The 16,136-nt window shown below is 34.0% G+C and overlaps 2 protein-coding genes across 2 annotated transcripts; both read left to right on the plus strand.

The window, feature by feature from the left end:
* The first annotated feature begins 1,306 nt into the window (after positions 1-1,306).
* Positions 1,307-2,254, plus strand: LOC101082325 (olfactory receptor 6C2-like). Its single transcript, XM_011284055.1, has one exon. It carries the CDS (start codon positions 1,307-1,309, stop codon positions 2,252-2,254), a length of 948 nt encoding a protein of 315 aa, XP_011282357.1.
* Positions 2,255-14,159: 11,905 nt separating this feature from the next.
* Positions 14,160-15,131, plus strand: LOC101082580 (olfactory receptor 6C2-like). The gene has a single exon (XM_006933821.1). The coding sequence runs from the start codon at positions 14,160-14,162 to the stop codon at positions 15,129-15,131; it is 972 nt and encodes a 323-aa protein (XP_006933883.1).
* Positions 15,132-16,136: the final 1,005 nt, after the last annotated feature.

Genomic DNA, 16,136 nt, shown 5'->3' on the forward strand with positions numbered 1-16,136 from the left:
ATAAGGAGTTCAAGAAAATACTCAGAGTATGTGTGTTAAGAAGTATTAAGAACTATTTCAACATAAGAGAGACCAGTGAAAAAAGAAATAGAAATTAGAAAGCAAAAAGATGACAGGTAAACATGTAGGTGATATTAAGTTATGAGAGAATGCTGTGAATATTGTGTGGTTGAAAGTACACATTCTACTTAGAAATTTGCTAAACTTTAAAAACAAAAAAAGTGATAATTTTTGGCATAAATTATTTCATTAGATTCATGAAGACAAAACAGGACTACAGTATATTGGTGACTGGAAAATCATTCTGGACAAGGTCATTAAAATAGTTAAAATATATTTATTACTCATTATTAGCCATGTACTTTTTAAGTACCTTATGTACCAACATTTAACTTAGTATGTATATATGAAGGAAAATATTATTTCCATTCTGTAGGTGATAAAACTGAGTCACAGTGAAAGCAAGCCATGCTTGAAGAATATGTTTAATAATTCAATCTCAATTTTTTTGTAGTTAGTAATATTAGAAAGTTTTTCGGAATGTACTCCAACCTTAATTAAACAGTTTGAAAACTGAGAAAAATTGCAAGGATTTTTACATGCCTATATATTTTACACCCAATACCTACATATTATCATTCTATACAATATATTTGTCATCAAAACACTTCCTGTCTTCTGTACCACAGTGGAAAATGAGTGTGATTTTACACAGAAAATCATGAGAGTCAGGAAAATCAGTAAGGAAGAAGTTGTTTAAAGAAAACACGTATTTTTTAAATTATAATACTGGAGCTCAACATATCTGGTAGTGGATGTGGAGAACCTATACAGAGTGAGTCCCAAACTATTTGTGATATATTTGTTCTTTATCACAAGGATCAAACTTGGAAGAAATGCATGATGGTGGTAATGAAAGTTTAAGATTTAGCTTTAGGAATCAGTCTCTGAACAGGGACAAATTGATCTCACAAAGCACTAGCAGTCAAACCTACCTGTAGGGAAAATCAAATCCTAGGTCTAACTAAAATAAAATATAAATTGTGAATAAAATGTAATGATAAGGAAGCACCCAAAATATTTTGGAGTGTAATATAGACTTTTCTGATTTTTTTAAATCTCCCGTGAAATTACCAAAAATACACAATTGTGGAACTTAGGATACCAATGTATTGATAATATTTGTATATAAAAATTTTTTTAAGTGCATGTGCTTGTTTGCATAGTTTTTTCTTCCATTAATTACCACTCTGTGCATATCGAATATATCTGAATTCTAAATGCAGATTGAAGTCAGAAGTCAATGATGAGAAACCACACAGTAACAACTTTTATCCTACTGGGACTAACTGATGATCCACAACTGAAGATTATGATTTTCATCTTTCTATTTCTCACCTACATGTTGAGTATAACTGGGAACCTGATAATCATCTCCCTTACTTTCATAGATTCTCACCTTAAAAATGCTATGTACTTTTTCCTACAAAATTTCTCCTTCTTAGAAATCTCATTTACCTCTGCTTGTATTCCCAGATATTTGTACAACTTATCAACAGGAGACAAGACAATCACATATGACAACTGTGTCACTCAAATGTTTTTTACTGATCTTTTTGGTGTAACAGAATTTTTTCTCCTTGCCACCATGTCCTATGATCGGTATGTGGCCATCTGCAAACCCCTGCATTATGTGACCATCATGAACAACAGGGTCTGTAGAAGACTCATCGTTTGGTGCTGGACAACTGGCTTCTTGGTCATAATCCCACCGCTCAGCCTGGGCCTAAAGCTGGAATTCTGTGACTCTAATGTTATTGACCATTTTTTCTGTGATGTATCCCCCCTTCTAAAGATATCATGCTCAGAAACATGGCTCATAGAGCAGATGGTCATAGTCTGTGCTGTGTTGACCTTTATTATGACCCTTATATGTGTAGTTCTATCTTACATATACATCATCAAGGCCATTCTACAATTCTCTTCTGCCCACCAAAGAAAAAAGGCATTTTCTACATGTTCTTCCCACATGATTGTGGTCTCCATCACCTATGGAAGTTGCATTTTCATCTATGTTAAGCCTTCAGCAAAGGAATTAGTGGCTAGTAACAAGGGTGTGGTAGTCCTCATTACATCCATTGCTCCTATGCTGAACCCCTTCATTTACACCTTGAGAAACAAGCAAGTAAAACAAGCTCTCAAAGACTCAATCAAGAGAATTGCATTATTCTCAAGAAGTAATGGAATTTGCTAATGTAGAGAAATCATGTTTTCATAAAAAGTATACTCCTTTAGAGTTTTAAGTCATACCTCTCTCGGCAAGGAAACTATTTTAGGAAGCTCTTTTCAAAAGAAACTATAATACATTTCTAAGAAACAAAAGACAGACCTCACATCTTCACAAGACTTTACAAAACTGCAAACAAAATAAGACAAAATAAGCTGAACCAACAAGCCCATTGCATATTTTGGATAGAGTACTTGTGCTTATTGCCTTTTCCAGTTCTAGCTTTCAAGAGTATTTTTGATGCCAGACACCGTTTCAGCCCTGGAGATAGAATAGAAAACCTGAAAATTTCTTGCCCCTAATGCCTTACATTTTAGAAGGGATATGTGACCAGTGCATTAAATAAACCATTCACATCACTGTCAACCTAAAATTGACAGGAGGCAATAGTCAAGCCAAAGGGTGTATTTGGAATCAAAAATTTGCAATTCAAGTACACAGATTTGGGCATCAACCCAAGTAATATCCCGCTAGGCAGCAAAAGTCAGGGGGTTTTAAAACAAAAAGGGAAGGCTTGTAAAAATTGTCTTCAAAAAATTTTGATTGGTGTTGGCAGCAAAAAACTAATCTTCGCTAAGGCCATCACTAAGTAAAAATCCATTACTATAGCAAGTTACAAATGTTCTTGCAGAGTCCTTGAAGTATTTAGGGTTTGGCCCTGTTCAGAGTTCCTGGTTCTACCTGGTGAGGATATGCACATAGCCCACCTGCTTAATGGCCTTTCAGATTCATTTTGAAATGCCTTAACATAAATTACTCCATTTTATTTCACCTGTCACAATTACAAACAACAACAAAAATATCTTTAGGCGGAAAAAAAAAAAGGAAGCTATGACAAATGTTTGTATCTTAATGCAGAAGCTGAATTATAACATGGTAGGCTCCTACAATTTTGAATCCTGAAAGCAATCACAGACTAACAGGTTAATTTGAACTAAAAGTGCTAACAGTTCTTAAAAGACAAGTAAATTTGTAGGGAAAATGGTTATATATCTGCCTCTGTATTTGTTTCTATACCTTTATCTATAAATATATACACTGGATCTTGAGATACTGAAATGATTAGGAAGATTGTGAAAACAGGTAAATAACATGAAATGTATCTAAACTAGGCACAGAAATGACTACAACTCAAAGGAAAACTATGAAACCAGTACCTTCATCTATATTAAACAATAAGCACGGAAACAGTGGCCATTAATCAGGGCGTGATAGTTCTCATTGCTTCCTGTATTCGGAACTACTTCCTGAACTCCTTCATTTACACCTTGAGAAACAAGCAAGTATGAAACAAAATTATAATGACATTTCAAGGAACGTGATTGTGATACAGATCAAAAATAAATTTGTATTGATGACACATTGAAACAATATTTTGATATACTTGATTACATAAAAATATACCATTAATTTATTTATAATATGGCTACTAGAAAATTCTGAATTCGGGGCGCCTGGGTGGCGCAGTCGGTTAAGCGTCCGACTTCAGCCAGGTCACGATCTCGCGGTCCGGGAGTTCGAGCCCCGCGTCAGGCTCTGGGCTGATGGCTCGGAGCCTGGAGCCTGTTTCCGATTCTGTGTCTCCCTCTCTCTCTCTGCCCCTCCCCCGTTCATGCTCTGTCTCTCTCTGTCCCAAAAATAAATAAACGTTGGAAAAAAAAAAAAAAAAAAAAAAAAGAAAATTCTGAATTCAATATGTGGCTCACATCACATTTCAACTGGAATGCTTCAGATATTTAAGCAGTGCTGGTTAGTAATGGACTCAGAATTTAAATTCTGTTAATTAGACCCAAAATTCTGTTTTTGATTCAAGGAAGCCTCACCAGAGAAACACTTTCAGCAAAAAGGTATTTTCAAGAAAATAGGTAACTATGTTCCATAAATTTCACTCACAGTTTTTACAAATTAAGGTTAATGGCCTATCTGAAATTGTTTTTTTCAATGGTTTGAGATAGGAAACTATTCTTTTTTTTCATAAGAATATTAAATAACGATTATTTCTTGAAAAAATTGCCCTTTTCTCCTTGCATTCAGTGACAATTTTGTCATAATCAATCGTTATGTGAGTGAATCTTTTTCAGGTTTCATCATTTTTAACTCCATTGATATGCTTATCTCTGAATCAATAATATAATAATCTGTGTATAGCTTTATAATAAGTTTTCATATTGAGTAGTGTAATTCAAACTGTCTTCTACTTCCTCAAGTTTACCTTGCTCTTATCAACCCTTTGTTTCTCATAAAACTTTACAAACCTTGGCAATTTCCACAATTAAAAAATTCTCTTCAGTGATTTTAAGATTGCTTTGAACCGGTAGGTCAATTTGGGGGAAATTAATCTTTATAACATTGAGAATTCTAATCCATTAAAATATGGTATAGGCCAGTCCCAATTGTATATTTAATTACTTTCAAAAATACTTCGGTTTTAAGTGTATAGAGGTTTTACACATCATTGACAGAAATATTATTGGCATTTCTGGGGTGCTTGGATGGCTCAGTCAGTTGAGCATCTGACTTCAGCTCAGGTCATGATTCAACAGTTCCTGGGGTCAAGCCCCACATGGGGCTCACACTAACAGTGTGGTGCCTCTTGGGATTCTCTGTCTCTCCTCTCTCCCTGCCCTTCCCCACTCATGTTTTCTCCCTCTCTCAAAAATAAATTTACTTAAAAAAAATAACCAAAGGCTAAATTTTTTAAAAAGGAAATATTACTGGTATTTTGATAGATTCATTCCTCAGTGTTTGATAATATGTGGTTATTTTTCATCAATTTTTAAAATTTTTATTTTCTAATTGTTGCTAGTATTAGAGATAACTATTGTTTTTGAATATTGATTTTTGTCTAGCAACCTTCACAAATTTACCTGTAAGGTCTTTTAAATATGTCAACACATAATCAAATCATATGCAAATAATGACAAGTTATTATATTTATTTTCTTTTCTAGATTGCCTGTCTAGATCCCCTAATACAATGATAAATAGCAATAGAATGAGTGGACATCCTGTCAGATTCATCAACTAAACAGAAAAGTTTTCAATATTCAAAATAATACATGTAGGAATAAGTTTAAGCAAGGAGGTGAAAGATCTGTACTCTGAAAACTATAAAACACTGATGGAAGAAAATGAAGATGACACAAATAAATGGAAAACTATATCATGCTCATAGCTTGGAAAAATATTGTTAAAATGTCCATACTACTCAAAGCAATCCACAGATTAGATGTAATCCCCATTAAAATACCAATGGCATTTTTCAGAACTAGAACCAAGAATCCTAAAATTTGTATGGAACCTCAAAAGCCCCCAAGTAGCCAAAGCAATCTTGACCAAAAAAAAAAGGAAGAAAGAAAGAACAAAGCTGGAGGTATCAAACGCCCTGATTTCAAACTATATTACAAAGTTCTAATAATCAAAATAAGGTGGTACTGGCATGAAAACAGACACAAAGATCAATGGAATACAATAGAAAGCCCAGAAATAAACCCACACACATGGCTAATCAATCTATGACAAAGAGGCAAAAATATACTAGGGAAAAGATAGTCTTCATTAAATGGTGTTGGGAAAATTAGAGAGCATGTGCCAAAAAAAAAAGAAAAAGAAAAAAGAAACTGACCACTATCTTACACCAATTCCAAAACTAAATGCAAAATGGATTTAAGACTTAAATGTAAGACGTAAAATCATGCAACTCCTAGAGGAAAATTCCTGATATTGGTCTCAGCAACATTTCTGGGGGCGAAACCAGTCTTCTCAGGCAATAGCAACAAAAACTGAAATAAACAAATGGGATTACATCAAACTAAAAAGCGTCTGCATGGTGAGGGAAACCATCAACAAAACAAAAAGGCAACCTACAGAATGGGAGAAAATATTTGCAAACCATACATCTGATAAGGGGGTAATATCTAAAATATATAAAAAACTTACACAACTTAATATCAAAAAAAATAACCCTGTCAAAAAATGGACAGAGAACTTGAATAGACATTTTTCCAAAGACATACAGATGGCCAAAGACACATGCTCAACTTCACCAATTATCAGGGAAATGCAAACCAAAACCACATGAGATTATTACCTCATACCACTCAGGTTGCCTATCATTATCAAAAAGACAAAAAGTAACAACTGTTTGTGAGAATGTAGAGAAAAGGGAGTTCTTGTACACTGTTGGTGGAAATGTAAATTGGTCCGGCTGCTTTGGAAAACAGTATGCAGGTTCCTCAAAATATTAAAAATACAACTACCACATGATTCACCAATTTTCCTTCTGGTTATTTATCTGAAGAAAACAAAAACACCAATTTAAAGAAACAAATGCTGCACCCCTATGTTTACTGCAGCATTATTTACAACAGCCAAGATATGGAAGCAAGCTAAGTGTTCATCTATACAATTATTATATACACATATTCACTTAATATATATTATATATATTATAAATAATATCTATAATGGAATATTAGCCAGCCATGAAAAAGAATGAAATCTTGCCATTTGTGACAACATAGATGGACCTAGAGGGTATTATAAAACAGGAAATAAGAAAGACAGAGGAAGACAAATACTGTATGATTTCACTTATATGTGAAATCTAAAAAACAAAATAAATGGGGGTGCCTGGGTGGCTCGATCGGTTAAGCATCCAACTCTTATTTTGGCTTGGGTCATGATCTTGCAGAGAGGGGATCAAGCCCTACATTGGGCTCCTCACTGAACATGGAGCCTTCTTGGGATTCTCTTTCTCTCTCCCCCTCTGCCCCTCTCCTCTACTCACGTGCTCTTTCTCTCTGTAAAATAAAAATAATAAATAAATAAAAAACAAAATAAATGAACAAAAAAAACAAAACAGACTAACAGATATAGGAAACTATTGTTTACTATAGGGGTGGGGAGCTGGGTGACAGGTGAAATGGGTGAAGGAAATTAAGAGGTACAAATTTCCAGTAATAAGTCATGGGAATGTAATGTACAGCATAGGGAATATAGCCAATAATATTGTAATAAATTTGTATGGTAGCTAGACTTATCATGGGTATCATTTTATATGTGTAAGAATATTGAATCACTATGATATATATCTGAAAATAACAGGATATTGTATGTCAATTATACTTCAATAAAAAAATAAATAACATGTTTTCTAGATCCCCTTCATCAAACAAACTTTGTTTCCATTCCTACTTTGCTGAGAATACTTAATAACGAATGAGAACTGCAGTTTATCAAATATTTTTCCTGTATTGAGATGACCTTATTTTTCCCTTTTATTCCACTAATGTGGTAGATTATATTTATTTTCAATGGTTAAACCAACCTAAAATTTCTGTAACAAACCTCACATTATGGTTATATGTATCCTTTTCTGTATAATACTCTATTTAACTTGATAATTTATATTTAAGGATTTTTATGATTATTATGAAATAAAATCAACCTGTAATTTAACTTCTTGCAAAATCCCTTCCAATTTTGGCATGAAAGTTATAATGCCCCCATGACCAAGTTGAGCATTATCCTTCCTCTTACTTTTCTCTGTACTGGTTTATAGAAAATAAGTATAATTTTTTCTTTAATTTTTTGGAATAATTTACTACTGAAGCCATTTGGCCCTGAATTTTCTTTGTGAGAATATTACTAATTATGGATTCAATAATTTTGCCTTATATTGGAATATTTATATTTTTTTCCTGTCTCATATTTTCAGTTGTTTTAACAGAAATTAATAGGTTTATTTTATGTAAACTATTTTATTGGCCTAATGTTCTTTATGATGTACTTAATTATTCTTTTAATAATTGTTACATTTATTGAGGTTCCTGTTTTTCACTGTCACTTTGGATAATTGCCATTTTTTTCTCTTTCCCTTCTTGACTATACCTACAAGAAGTTTGTCTTTTTTAAAAAAAACCATTTTGTAGTTGTGTTTGTCTTATATTTATTCTCTATATAACTGATCTAAACTATTATTATGTTTCCCTTCTGTTTATTTTGTTTTAGTTTGTTCTTCTTGGGGTCTCTTAAAATGAATGCTTGGGTCACTGGTTTTTCAATATATTAAATTTTCTAAATTATATTTTTAAAATAAAATTTCCCTCTAAACAATGCTCTTGCTACATTGCACAAAATTTTTTTTTTAATTTTTTTTAACGTTTATTCATTTTTGAGAGACAGAGACAGAGTATAAGCAGTGGGGGGGCGGGGGGGGGGGTTGCAGAGAGAGAGGAAGACACAGAATCCGAAGCAGGCTCCAGGCTCTGAGCTGTCAGCACAGAGCCCCTTGCGGGGCTCAAACCCACAAACCGCGAGATCATGACCTGAGCTGAAGTTGGCCGCCTAACCGACTGAGCCACCCAGACGCCCCATATTGCATAAATTTTGATATGTCATATATTATTGTAAGATGAAAGAAAACTTACCATTACAATCCACATCTCAAGAAATTACTAGAGCATATACTATAAGTTTTTTTTTTTAAGTGCACAGGATTAATACAAGGAAATACTATGCAAAATGAAAAGCAGTAGTGAATGAGCAAACCAGGTGTGTATTGTGATAATAAAGTATACGTACCTTGGGGCACCTGGGTGGCTCAACTTATTAAGTGTCCAACTCGATTTTGGCTCAAGTCATGATCTCACAGTTCGTGAACTGAAGCCCCACCTCCAGTTCGGCAATGAGCATCTAGCCTGCTTGAGATTCTCTCTCTCCCTTTCTCTCTGCCCCTCCCCCACTGACACATGTGCTCTCCTTCTCCCTTTCAGAATAAACTTTTTAAAAAAGTATTTTGATGTAAAAACTATATATGATGACATGAACAATTAAGTTTATTGTGAAAAGAAAATATATCTTTACATGAATTAAAAGAAAACTATCTTTACATGAATCTACATACGATCACATCTAAAGAAGTGCCGAAACGTGAAGATGGAAATAGTATTTTTATTTTTTGAATATTCATATATATATATATATAGTTCCTTAAAATACTAAAAAGAATTAGTTGTTTTGTGTTTTCTAATATTTTCCTGTTTTATCCTTTTTAATGATTGAGAAAATTTGATTAATGGGATAGAGTTGTGATCTTCATCTTCTATACATTTTAGGGAAGAAACTCAGGAAAAGAAGCCTACTTCTTGACTATCTGGGTTTTTACTGTTGTTATGTTGACCTTTGCCTGTTGCTATTGTTGTCTTTGTATCTCTGAGGACACTGCCCTCACTGCTGCATCTTTTAGGATTTTTGCCCAAATTCATTACAAAGGCTAATTAGTGATGTTTGATCGTGGGTCACCAAGGACTCAGTTGTGTACTACTTAGTTTGAAGTTTAGCAAATAAATCAAATACAAATTTTAATACTGTAAAAGCCTCTTATCCTTTCCAGAGAAGTCATAATAACAATGACTTCAAAGCAAGTGGGGGAAATATCTTAACATTTTACTCTCAACCAAGAGAGAGCTAGACAATATTTCCTAGGCATAAAGGGGACCAAAATTCTTGGTCTGAAAATCTTCTCAGTGTGCTGAAAATGAAAAAACCCAAGGAGTTCTAAGCCTTCCCAAAGCATCAGAGTAAGTAGAGTCATAAGCTGAGAACCAAGTAAATTCCACAGAAACCTTTTCTACTAGATCCTCTTCATCAAAGTAGCCTTTAGGACTCATTGTTAAGTAACAAACTGAAGCTATTATTAACTCTCAGAGGGTAAGTAAAATGGCCATTTAATTTACTTTCATCTTTGATAAATCTGCATGTCACTTTTCTGAGAAGAAATGACGTGGTTTACCAAAATCAGATGTGATATTTGAATTATTATATAAAGACCCACAGATCTTTCTGACATATATTTTTAATGCTGCTTTTTGTAGTTTACATAAAGATAATATGCGGTGAAGTTATCTCTGCCACACACTCATTTTGCTCTTTAAAGAGAAACTGTATGTCTACATTAAAATCACTGATATGACAATTTATATAATAATACTGACAAAGTTAGTTATCCTAGCACTGTTTTGAAGTACAAAAGTCTTTGAAAGATGAAAACTACTTTCTTAAACCTTGACTCTTAAAAACAGCATTAAGGAATGGAATAAATGAAAAAATATTTTGGAACAAGAGCTACCCATGTAAAGCTTTAGGAGACGCTGGAGTGAGAAATAATGGATTAAGGACATTAGGAAGGCTAAAAAGAGTATCTTTTCACTTAATTATTTATTGTAGTTATTATAGTGTGTCCCTTCAGTTCCTAGGAATATCAAATCTCTTCAAAAAAAAAAGTCAATGTCATCTCTTCTTTCCAATGACAGGGATAGTAAACCTTGGGGTTTAATTGTGGAAAGTGGACATACAGTGAGGATGATTCTGCTCGAATCTCTGGAGAAAGTAAATATTTTATGGAACAAATGACAGTCAATCACAACACAAGTTGATTGATTTTTACCAGGATATTGAAAAGCACATTGCTTTCTATTCATTTTTATAAGAAATACTCAAATCCTGGAGATACCAGCTCAAAACTAATATATATATGTATGTGTGTATGTGTGTGTATATATATATGCAAAACAATATGTGTGTGTGTGTGTGTGTGTATATATGTAAAACAAAGTTTGATAGCTGAGGAAAAACTATAGAACTATGAAGCCAATGCAAACATTAGAGTTTTTAAACTCCAGTTTTAAAATATGAAAACATGCACTAAAGAGACATAAATGGAAAATTTAGGGGGAGAAATCTTTATCTGCAGAAGAATGAAAGTCTTAAATGGAAGCTGAAGGGGTGAATATTTCATGGTGTAAACTGTATAAATTAAGACCCAATGGCACCACAGCTTTTATAAAATAAAAGTGTCAATAATCTTGAAAAAAAAGCGTTTGATGCAATGTAGTAATTTTAGCATGGATTTAATTAAACAGTCACAGAGTGAGTTGAAGGAAACTAATACAAAGTTTATAGATGATACCTTGGTAAAAAAGCTGCTTTTCACAGACATTTTAACCTTTGTAGAAAACAAAGAGACACATAAGAGTGTTGGAAATTTATTTAAAATTTGTGGTACATTCATAAAGCTATTGAAATACAGGTAAATTTTTGAAATAACTTACAAAAATGAAGAGGTATTTAAAATTTGGAGTTGCACAAATAAAATAGATTGAAATTAAATAGAATTAAATTAAGTGCATTTACATCATAGAAATGTAAAAATATTTATAATATATTTTAATATAAAAAGTTTGTGAACATTATTCAAATATGTAAATTCCTTGACCTCCAGTTTCAATATCTTATTGACAGATTCTTCAAGAAAGCAAAACAGATACCAAGAAAAATACAACTATTTATCTGTTTGACAGCTAAAGCAAGGAAGAGATGTCAGTTAATAGTTTGGCCAGCATGGAAGGTAATAACATAAACAAAGAGGTGACAGTTTCATGGTATGCATGACTTCATTCATAAAAAAAAAAAAAAAAAAAAAAAAAAAAACTGTTCTAATTCAAAAAAAAAATCCTCAATGTTAAATACTAGGACATATAAAATTTACAAGATGAAACCCAAATATGAGAGAAGATAGCTTTGAATATGTAGTCAAATGATAAGATATATGTATTTATACAACAATGTCTCACCATTGACTATAAATCTAGGATTGTTAGTTTTGATAGCTATTCCATTAAAAAGACAACAATCCCAGGCCAGGGTACCTGAGTGGCTCAGTGGGGTAAGCATCCAACTTCAGCCCAGGGCATGATCTTGTGGTTGGTGAGTTTGACTCCAGCATCAGGCTCTGTGCTGACAGCTCAGAGCCTGGAGCCTGCTTCAGATTCCATGTCTCCCTTTCTCTCTGCCCCTCCCCAACTCACACTCTGTCGCTCTCAAAAATAAACAAACATTTTAAAAATCTGGAAAAAAAGACAACAGTCCCTGACTTCAACAAACTTACTTTCTCACCATAAGTGCTAAGATGGAAGTAACAATTATGTGTTATGGGAGCACAAATAAGGGTCAATTAACACAGAGTTTAGAAGACTTCTCATTAGAAGTGATGCTCCAAGTGAAAATCACAAATAAGTAGTTGAACCTGGGTAGTTTTAGAGGCTGGGAAGTAAAGACAAAGTGTAGAAGGAGAAAGGTGGGGAGCGGAGGGTAGATAGATAATCAACGTAAAGTGCTTATCACAAGACCTATCACATAGTAAATTCTCAGTAAATATAATCTATTCTTCTTACGATAAGGAATGCGGAGAAAGATGAGTTACACAGAGCATAATCCCACTTAGGATTTTGTGGTTTTGAGTTGTCACATGAATTATATACAGGAGTACAAAAAATAATAGCTGATACACATAAAGCTCATACCATGCATCAGACTTTATTATAAATTTATTATCTCTTCTAATCACTTTAACTGTATATGGTAGATACTCTTTTTTTGTTATTTGTTTATTTTTGAGAGACAGAGCAAGCAGTGGAGGGAGAGAGAGAGAGAGTGAGGATCCCAAGCAGACTCCACACTGTCAGCTCAGAGCCCAACATGGGGCTCCAACTTATGAACTGTGAGATCATGACCTGAGCTGAAATCAAGTGTTGGTTGCCTAAACAACTGAGCTGCCCAGGCGCCCCATGGTAGATACTCTTATTATCTCAATTTTATAAAGAACTGAAGGCCTGAGAAGTTGGGAAAATTGTCCAAGGTCATACAGACATAGACAGGAAAGGCAGATATTGAATGATAGAGATCTTGCTACATACAGAAGGTGTGCTCTTAATCAGCATGATGCTGCCACTACAGCTAAGGAAGAGAGTAAAGACAGGTGTGTGAAGAGTATATTTAGTATTTTATTTTTTTAATATTTGTTTATTTTTGAGAGAGCACAAGCAGGGGAGGGGAAGAGAGAGACAGAGACACAGAATCAGAAGCAGGCTCCAGGCTCTGAGCTGTCAACACAGAGCCCAATGCGGGGCTCAAACTCACAAACTATGAGATCATGACCTGATCAGAAGTCAGACGCTTAACTGACTGAGCCACCCAGGCACCCCAGTATTTTAAATTTGATTTTGAACTTAGTGATAATGATAACAAGGCATTAGAGTGTTTGCCATACTTAACTAAGCAGACCAAAATATGTTTTTTTTTCCAGCTGTATATCATTGGGCCAAACGTTTCTTCACATGTAGCAAATAAATTGTGCATTAAAATATTCTCTGTATCATGTATCCAGTGGACACTGAGTGTAAATTTTATACTACCAGAGAAACATAAGAGTCAGAGGAGTGACCCAACAACGTGTAATATGCATGTTAAAACACAAAACAAAACAGACATATGCTTGGTTATTGTGGCAACAAGCCACAGATGGATCAGCAATGCCTGATGGAACTGCGATTGGTTGTTATACATTTAAATTTTATCATGAGCAAATCCTCAAGAAAGACATAAAGCAAATTTTCAATTTAAATATTCACTTTTGAAATAAAGAAGAAATGTCAGATATAAGAGGAAATCATAGTTTTGTTCACCTACAATATGGGTCATATCTAATTACATGAGAAAATCCATTCTTGGCTACAGATTGAAACTGTAAAAGAAAGCAAAATGAGGTGGCAGAATAATTTTTTTAATGTTTAAAAATCAATCTCAAAACTGACAAAATAATAAAATAAAATAAATAAAATAAAATAAAATAAAATAAAGGCTTGGGGAGCCAGAGTATTAGCAATATCAGTTACTAATTTATAGAAGAAACGACATGTTAATTAGTATGCTCTAATAGTCACTGTTTATTCCCATCTAGCTTTGATCCCACTCTATTCAAATAAAATATCTCTAAATTTTACATGAAATTGAATGAAATTCAGTAGTCAATGATGAAAAATCATACAGTAACAATCTTCATCCTATTGGGCCTGACAGACGACCCTCAACTTCAAATTCCAATTTTTATGTTTCTATTTCTCACTTACATATTGAGTATAACTGGGAATCTGACCATCATATCCCTCACTTTAGTAGACTCTCACCTTAAAACACCCATGTACTTTTTCCTACAGAATTTTGCCTTATTAGAAATTTCTTTTACATCTGCTTGTATCCCTAGATATTTATACAACATAGCAACAGGTGACAGGTCAATTACATATAATATTTGTGTTATTCAAGTGTTTTTTACCGATGTTTTTGGAGTAACAGAATTTTTTCTCTTGGCTGCCATGTCTTATGACCGCTATGTGGCCATCTGCAAACCCCTGCAGTATGTAACCATCATGAACAACAGAGTGTGCAAGAGGCTCGTCCTCTGCTGTTGGATGGCTGGCTTGTTGATCATACTCCCGCCACTTACTTTGTTCCTCAATTTGAAATTCTGTGATTCAAATGTCATTGATTATTTTTTCTGTGATGCATCTCCAATCTTGAAGATTTCATGTTCAGACACATGGCTCATAGAGCAGTTGGTTATTGTCTGTGCTGTGCTGACCTTCATTCTGACCCTTGTGTGTGTTCTTCAATCTTACATTTCTATCATCAAGACCATTCTACAATTCCCCTCTACCCAACAAAGGAAAAGAGCCTTTTCCACCTGTTCTTCTCACATGATTGTGGTTTCCATCACCTATGGAAGTTGTATCTTCATCTATGTCAATCCTTCAGCAAAGGAATCAGTGACAATTAATAAGGGTGTGACAGTGCTAATGACGTCCATAGCTCCCATGTTGAACCCATTCATTTACACTCTGAGAAACAAGCAAGTGAGACAAGCTTTCAGTGATTCTTTCAAAAAAATTGCATTGGTATCGAAAAGTAAGAGAATATTCAAGCCCAGAAATAAAATAACAAGCTAAGCATAAACCATTAAGCTCTAAATCTGTTTGTCTCTTTTTTTTAAGTTAATGAGGGTTTTTTTGTTTTTTCAAGTTTTTTTGAAATTCAAGTTAGTTAACATAGAGTTTAGTAATGATTTTAGGAGAATTTAGGGATTCATCACTTACATACAACACCTAGTGCTCATCACAAGTGCCCTCCTTAATACCCATACCCCATTTAGCCCATCCCCCACCCACCTCCCCTCCAGCAAATCTCAGTTTGCTCTCTTACAGTTAAGAGGCTCTTATGGTTTTCCTCCCTCTCTGCTTTTATCTTACTTGTCCTTCCCTTCCCCTATGTTCATCTGTTTTGTTTCTTAAATTCCACATATGAGAGAAATCATATGGTATTTGTCTTTCTCTGACTGACTTATTTCGCTTAGCATAATACACTCCAGTAATCTGATCTCTATTTAGGTTAACTTTCTCGCACATATAATGCACCCAAAATTAATACCTTTCATCACATGAAATTACTCCTTTAACCTCCTTCCCCTCACACAAACCCCTTTCAGCGCAATATCCCAATCAGATAACATGATGATAATTTTCTATTAAATGTAAGCCTGACTTTACTTCTAATCTCACAAACAAAATTGAAATGCAGAAAAATAAAACAAATGCAAACCAAACAAGGAGATACATAGCTTATCTTCTATTTTCTTGGACTTGTAAAAAACAGTTGATTTTAAGTGTTCTCCCAATCTTCCAATCTAACTGCTGCTGGAAACTTCAATTGATTACATTAAAATTTATTGCGCACCTAGTTCTTGGCAGGCCAAGTTCTAGGCAGGAATTTTTATTTGGTAATATCCCTGAATGTATTTAGCTCACTAATAATCCTATATTACTAATTTTTAAAGCACCAATGGGAGGTGGTGGGCAGGGGGATGGTTTAAATGAGTGATAGGTATTAAGGAGGGCACTTGCTGTGATGAGCCCTGGGTGTTGTATGTCAGTGATGAATCACTAAATTCTACACCT

Source organism: Felis catus, chromosome B4 (genome assembly GCF_018350175.1).
Source record: "Felis catus isolate Fca126 chromosome B4, F.catus_Fca126_mat1.0, whole genome shotgun sequence".
Lineage (NCBI taxonomy): Eukaryota > Metazoa > Chordata > Mammalia > Carnivora > Felidae > Felis > Felis catus.